An 8,123-nucleotide genomic window follows, 5' to 3' on the forward strand; every position below is an offset into this window, starting at 1 on the left:
ACCCACTCCAGTATTCTTGCCTAGAGAATCCCCATGGACAGAGGAGGCTGGCAGGCTACAGTCCACAGGGTCGCAAGAGCTGGACACGACTTAGCGGCTAAACCACCACCACCAAACCTGATGTGATACGGTGCTTTTCTTTCTCTGTCACTTCACTCAGGTTAACAATCTCTAGGTCCATCCATGTCACTGCAAACGGCATTCTTTCTTTCTTATGACTATTATTCATATATATATACATATATATAGCACATTTATTCTTTAATTTATAAACACCATGATACTTGTTTGTTTTCAATTGCTATTTATTATTTGATGGACATTTTAAAATATGAAAAATGTTAATATTGGTCATCTTATTTTCCGTTTTATGATCTGTTCATTCTTTTGTGTTGATCCAAATTATTTTAATCTGTATTATTTTCTTCTACTTGAAGAGCTTCCTTTTACATTCTCATTTGCAAGTATGCTTGTGATATATTTTTTTCCCTTTAGTTTGTATGTTAATGTTTTTATTCTTAAAGTTCACTTTCTGTTTTGTGGGATAATTTTGTTAGAAAAATCATTCTAGTTTGATACTTGTTTTCTACAGTTCTTTAAAGATGTAATCTGTTCTATCCAGTTTCCAAATTGAAATCTGCATCAATCAAATCTGTCCCATTGCTATGATATGTATTTAATTCTGGTTATGTCGCCTCACCAAAAGATGAAAGGTTGTTGTTGAATCACAACATCGGGATTCTTGGCCCCCGGAGGAGAAATATTCAATCCGGGGCCAGAGACAAGGCTTGATCACTCAGAGCTTTTGTGTAATAAAGTTTTATTAAAGTATAAAGGAGATAGAGAAAGCTTGTGACATAAGCATCAGAAGGGGTCAGAAAGAGTACTGCCCTGCTAGTCTTTAGCTGGATGTTAAGTCAGTAGCAGTTTGTTAATGAAAGAAAAGAATGTCTTAAAACTCAAAATGGCACCAGGCCTCTCACCCATAAGATGCATTTTGTAATAATCTTGGCACCAAATGGTTCATCTTGGCCATAAAATGATTAACTTGAATCTTGAAGAGGGGCAGATCACCATACAAATAGTTTCATTTACATAGATTAGAGGAACAATATCTGAGTATTCAGTTCACTTCAGTTCAGTCGCTCAGTCGTGTCTGACTCTTTGTGACCCCATGAATCGCAGCACGCCAGGCCTCCTTGTCCATCACCATCTCCCGGAGTTCACTCAGACTCACGTCCATCGAGTTGGTGATGCCATTCAGCCATCTCATTCTCAGTCGTCCCCTTCTCCTCCTGCTCCCAATCCCTCCCAGCATCAGAGTCTTTTCCAATGAGTCGACTCTTCGCATGAGGTGGCCAAAGTACTGGAGCTTCATCTTTAGCATCATTCCTTTCAAAGAAATCCCAGGGTTGATCGCCTTCAGAATGGACTGGTTGGATCTCCTTGCAGTCCAAGGGACTCTCACATACTGGTTTGTCAAGTAGGTTCTGAGCCAAAAGGCAGAACCGACTTGAAGACAGAGTTTGGGGTAAATGCATAGTACATTAGCATAGCTTAAGATAAACATTTCCATAAGAAAAAGACATTGGTTAACTCTAGGTTTGAGAATAGTTAACTTCAGGTGAAACCAGGTGTCATTATGTCAACACAGAATTTTAAGAGAAACCTCCTTTTAAATTTGTATAGAAAAGGAAAAAATATCGCTAGTTTGTTTCCTCCTGCTGCTTAAGAGAGATAACAGTGTCTGACACTTGCAGGCTATTTCCTCTGTTTGGAGACCACTGGCCTTCCTGCCTGTTACCCTCTCAGTTACTTCTAGCTTTATCTTATCTTTTTTTTTTTTTTTTTTTTTTAAGATGTGTGTGCATGAAGGAGATATTTGTTGGGCTCTCTATCACATATCACTGATGTCTTTATCAATCACTGTGTGAATTCTACACTATTATGAAAAGGCATTCTGTCCAGTAAAGTAAATCCTCTCACTTTACTGTTCTTCTGGAGTGCCTTGGCAATAATTGCTTGTCTTTATATACACAATTTAGAATCAGCCAAGTCACACACACATTCCCCGTATACCACCTCACTCACCCATACACCAAAGGAATTTTACCCTACTTTATGGAATTTCTGTATCATTGAATCGAATTATATCAGGGAAAATTGACATCTTTTAAATATTGAGTTTTCCAGTACATAAAAATGTTATAGCAATCCATTTAGTTCCTTATCTGTAATTTCTCTCAAATTATTTTCTAGTTTACTGAATAAACTTCCTGCAGGTTTTTCATTTCCATTACTTTAAAATTTTCATATCTTCCTATTTAAATATTATTTTCAATGTCTACTTATTTTTTGCTTTTCAAGGTGGAAATAAGGGCTTCCTAGGTGGTACTAGTGGTAAAGAACCTGTCTGCCAATGCAGGAGACATGAGATGTGGGTTTGATCCCTAGATCAGGAGGATTCCTTGGAGGAGGGCATGACAACCAACCCCAGTATTTTTGCCTGTAGAATTCCATGGACCAAGGAGTCAGGCAGGCTACAGCCCATAGGGTTGCAGAGAGGCAAACACGACTGAAGCAACTTAGCATGCACTCACATATGAAAATAAATTGATTTGTGTTTGTTGATTCTGTATCCAGTACACATGATGAATTCATTTATTATGTCTAATAATCTCATTTTAGATTATTAAATATTTTCTGTTATACCCAGTGTCCGAGTCCCCAAAACTGAGAGAATAAGACGTCCACAGCACAGCAATGCAAAAGCATAAAGGGGTTTATTGCTAGCTCGAGCTAGGGCTCAGGTCTCATCCAGCGCAGTGGAGTCTTGATGAGAGAGCCCTGAGCTGACTCACAGCTGCTTTTATAGGGGCGGTTCTTAGTACAGCTGGCGGGTAATGATTGGCTGAGTCCCACATCCCTATCCGGATTGGCTCAGGTTTGGTGCCATTGGGGACTTTCCCAGGGTGTGGTTCCCTGGAATCATGACTCAGGTTTTAATCCGGTTTAACTATCCTAGGGCGGGGCTTCCTAGAATTATGACTCATGCTTACAGGAACCTGAGGCTTAGGCCTAGTGTGGCCTGTTGGGCCTGCCATGGCGCAGGTTAGGTCCCAACATTTTCCACATATTCATATACAACATCTTCCAATGATTAGGTTAATAAAACCCTGGAGGCTCAGATGGTAAAGAATCTGCCTGCAATGTGGGAAAACCAGGCTTGATCCCTGGGTTTGGAAGATCCCCTGGAGAAGGAAATGGTTACCCACTCCAGTATTCTTGCCTGGAGAATTCCATGGACAGAGGAGCCTGGCAGGCTACAGTCCACTGGGTCACAAAGAGTCAGACATGACTGAGTGACGAACACTTTATAATGTTCACATATGCATTTTATTCTCTTTCTCTCTGTTTTTTTCATTATATAAGCTAGTATCTCTAGTAAAATGTTGGGGGAAAAAATGTAAGAGAGAAAAATACCTTTTCTTGGTTCAAATTACAGAAAGACACATTTCAATACTTTTTAATTTAATTGTGTTTGTTAACCCTATTGTTGAGATTAAAAAAAAAATTACTTTAGTGTCATCCTTTACTGAAAGCATTCAACTTTTTATTTCCCAAACTTAAGCACCATTCTAATATTACAAGTTCAATGTGGATGATTTTACTGTATGATTTATTTTATGCTTTTATGCTAAATTACTTTATTATTTATCTAGTAACAGTTTGTTCCCCTAGAGTATGAAATTTAAGTGAAAACTGGATTTTTCTTCTCTGTAATGCATCATTGTAACTACATGATATAGTTATGTGAAGCTTTTTTAGACATGAAAACCTAATCAGTCACCATATGAATTCTCTTTAGTGATGACAGTCAATGCTATATGGAAGAGAACAACCATGCAGCTGATCCCTGCTTCAATACTGGACAATGTACGGGATACAATCAAATGATATTATTCTAAATTGTAAATTCTGGACATAATTTGCTGTGCAGTAATAGAGCATTGAAACAGAAGACTTTAAAATGGCTACAAAACCAACTTTCAAATTTTGCTTCCTTCCTTCCTTTCAGTGGGTAAGATGCAATACCCACGGTAGTCATCTGAGACTGCCATCTCCACACTATCTCCTCTGAAACGGTTGCTGTCATTTTTGGGTGCTTTTTAGATGTCTTTTTGGATGACATGATACCTACTCAAAGAAGAGACCTAGCTGATGGATGAATTATGGTCTTATGAAAAATAATTTAAACTCATAGTATAATAAGAGAAAGATTTAAAAAGAAAATATAAAAGAAAAAACCTTCCTCAGATTGCATCATTTCCCAATCATTTTGACTGAAAATGATCCAGTGTACTTGTCTGTAGTTCAACTCTTTCCATTTGAAGAAATACAAGATCTTTTTTTTTTATCTTAAATTTTATTTTTTAAAATATAAATTTATTTATTTTAATTGGAGGTTAATTACTTTATAGTATTTTTTTTTTTGGTTTAATATAATGATTCTGTCTTATCAAGTATCATCCTTTACAACCAGGAAAACTTGGGAAAATAATATACTAAATGTTTACATATTTTTATTTTAATTTCAATTATATCCTTCACCAAAAGAATTTTAAAAAAGAGTTCTTAGAGAGTGGATAACACTATATGGATACAAAATGACTGAATCCTGTACATCTTATATCTCTGAACAGCAAACATGCATTAATATTTTTTGCATTAGTAAAAATTAAGGTAAATTATCAAGATGCTAGTAGCATGATTTGGCTACATAAACAAAGCATATCTACAAAGAAAAAGTCAGAGAGAAGCAGAGGGTAAAAATTTAGTGCCACACTAAAAAATTCAAGGATCATTATGCAGAGTTTTGTTTTTAATCTTACAGAAGGATCAAATTGAAGTCGTTGAAAGGTAAAATGACTAAAGTTAAAAACACATAACTATTTAACAACTGTTCTCCAAACTTTTGCCATCTGTACTATCCAAAAACATCATGAAAAGAAAAAAAAAGTGCAAGATAGTTATATGAACAGGAAAGTACAAAAATATCTATGGTTTTAGGGGAAAAGGTGGGTAAGTGATACTACCTTTTCTCATAATATTGCAAATCACCAGTAAATTTGTGGGCTGAATATAAGATTGCCTAAATATAGTTTCTTATCAGCAACACACCGTAATATAATCCTGATATTTATTAGAAAATCCAGCATAAAACAATAAGGCCAGGAATGAAAAAACATAATAAATCTATTAATCATGTGGAAAAAGCAAACTATTTCTGATTATACAATGACAAAATTAAATCGGAAAACAGAAAATGAATTTAAATCAAGCCTCTAATGCTTTACATTAAGGTATCAGTTTTCTCAAGGCTGTCAAGACATCCTTATTTCTCAGAGTGTATATCAAGGGGTTAAACATCGGGGTGATAACAGTATAGAAAAGTGAGAGAAATTTGTCTGTTCTGGAAGAATTTCTGGATTTAGGTCGTAAATATGTAACGATTGCAGATCCAAAGAATAAAGTCACAACCATGACATGAGATGAGCAGGTGGAGAAAGCCTTTGCTCTTCCCGTTGCCGATGGCAGCTTCAGGATGATGGAGGTGATTCTGCTGTAGGAGACAAGTATCAGCAGAAAAGGGACCATGACAAACAGCACAGCAACTGTAAAGACCAGCATCTCATTCAGAAATGTGTCCCCACAGGCCAGCTTCAGCACTGGGGGGATGTCACAGAAGTAGTGATTGATTTGGTTGGATCTACAAAAGGGCAGAGAGAAAATCTGGCTTGTCTGCCCTATCTCAATTGGAACGCCAGTGACCCAGCAGGCAGCCACCAGCTGGACACAGACTTTGGGGTTCATGACCAGAGGATAGTGCAGGGGGCTACAGATGGCCATGTAGCGGTCATAGGCCATCACTGTAAGAAGCAGGCACTCTATGTTTCCAAATATAAGGACAAAACTCATCTGTGTTGCACAAGCAAACAAAGAAATATGTGTTTTCTGGGTCCAAAGGTTTATGAGCATTCTAGGAAGAGTGGCAGACACATAACAGATTTCCAAGAAGGAAAAATTACTGAGGAAAAAGTACATGGGAGTCTGGAGAGTCTGGTCTGTCCTGGTTATGAGAATAATGATGCCATTTCCCATCAGAGTTATCACATAGGTAAACAGAAACATCACAAAAAGAAACATTTGGAGATTGGGAATGTCAGAAAATCCCAAAAGAACAAATTCCATCACTGAAGTGAGATTCACATTCACTAGATATTTTTGAGGTTCCATCTGTGAAAATAGCACAGTTAGATATCTTTTTTGTTTTGTAATTTATATAAATTAAAGGGATTTAGGGGAATCATTAACAGTACATAAGATTTCTATTCTCTATTAATGTCTAGTATTTTATATCCTGGACTCAACATAACTGCAGTTTAATTGAGAATATGTATGCTAAAATCTAAATATAAAAGCATAAGTTACAATTCAAGGTTTAACTTTAAATAAAAGTGATATGTTTAAGAATTATGCACTTTCATTTTGAATCTGTTTGTGTGCAGAGCAAAATCTATCCATTTTACTTTTATTAAAATGGCAAAATTCTGAAGCAGAAATATTTGCATTCCACTTTCTCAGTGGTAGGGCATCACCGAATTCTGTAATGCATTTTTCAGGAATTTCCCAACTCTTCCATTAGAACTTTTTCAAGAATAAAGCATGCTTTTCCTTCCATATTCTGCAATGATAGCTATTACTTCTTGTGTGTGCACCTTATTTGAGACCATTCTGACTGCCTTTATCTAATAAGCAACATAGCCATCAGGCGTTATAAAGCAGGAACATTTATTTATCTTTTACAAGGATACAGCTTATGTTTGACAGTGTTCTTATCAGTTATTTAATTAATAATGACAATCTTGAAGGAATTACATTGATGATATGATTTCTGAAACTCTGCCTGGTAAATCTATTCTAAAATCTCTTACAATGTGCCAGAAGTCACTTTTATCTAAAAATTATCATGCTAATAATATATATATGAGATGCAGCATACGAAAATTAAAACTGAAAACTACAAATTGTTTAAAATATGGCTACTACACAGTTGTCAAAAATATCAAAAGCAGAGAATATATAGTATAGTATGGTTTAGTGAGTAATTGATGGACAGGGAGGCCTGGCGTGCTGCAATACATGGGGTCGCAAAGAGTCAGACACGACTGAGTGACTGAACTGAACTGAACAGACACTCAAAGTTCTTCTAGATTGAGATATACTTGGAAAATATAAGAATTTTAAAAGAAAGGTGATTAGCAAACTGTAGCTTTAGATAATGTCTAGGAAATTGGAAAACACAAATTACTTTGTGCTACTTTTGTGTTAGTAAGCTACTTGCAGTAACATATTATTAATTGTGTTAATGTCATGTTATATTGATATAGATGAAGAAACTAGGGCTCAGAGGTTTACATGATTAAACTAAGGAAAAAAAAAAAAAAGATGTTGTCTTTAACTTCCAGGATTCATGAGCATTGTGAGAAGGGTAACAGATCCATAGCTATTTCCAAAAGGAAAGAATACACAGAAATGTAGGGGTCAAGACCTACTTTTGTTATTAGAATTATGGTTCTATTGCCCATCAAAATAATGATATACCTAACTAAAAACAACCTAAATAGAAGCTACTGGAGATGGTGAACATCAGCAAAGACCCAGAGAAGAAATTCCTTCAGTTTAGTTAGATTTTATTCTGGAATATTTCTTTTGGTTTTTTTGTTTTTCATTGCTGTTCTTTTTTTGTTCTCTTCTCTTTTTTGTGTTTTCTCTATAGAAGAAGAAGATTTAGCATTTGCTTCAATGACTTCATCCCCAACATTTCTTGTTCTTCAGTGCTCAATAAATTATAATTTCTAATTGTACAAGTCCAGCATTTTGATAGTTAAATTTTCAGCATATACCATGAACAAGATTCATGAGAAGATGAAATTTTTGCATGTTATTCTCAACAGTGAGCAATTTAGAAAAAAAACAACGACTCTGTGTGCTGTCTCTAAATTATCTACACTGTACCTCTTTCTTGTAAATGTTTAAGTGTTTATTATTAAGGGAAACAG

General features: G+C 35.7%; 1 protein-coding gene across 1 annotated transcript; it reads right to left on the bottom strand.

Annotated features, from left to right (window-relative positions):
- Nucleotides 1-5,358: 5,358 nt before the first annotated feature.
- Nucleotides 5,359-6,297, bottom strand: LOC120877005 (olfactory receptor 10AG1-like). The gene has a single exon (XM_040259310.1). The coding sequence runs from the start codon at nt 6,295-6,297 to the stop codon at nt 5,359-5,361; it is 939 nt and encodes a 312-aa protein (XP_040115244.1).
- Nucleotides 6,298-8,123: the final 1,826 nt, after the last annotated feature.

This window comes from Oryx dammah, unplaced genomic scaffold, assembly GCF_014754425.2.
Source record: "Oryx dammah isolate SB20612 unplaced genomic scaffold, SCBI_Odam_1.1 HiC_scaffold_17, whole genome shotgun sequence".
Classification (NCBI taxonomy): Eukaryota; Metazoa; Chordata; class Mammalia; order Artiodactyla; family Bovidae; genus Oryx; species Oryx dammah.

Excerpts from the sequence above, each read along its gene's own strand:
- LOC120877005 (XM_040259310.1), bottom strand. The coding sequence starts at position 6,297 with ATGGAACCTCAAAAATATCTAGTGAATGTGAATCTCACTTCAGTGATG.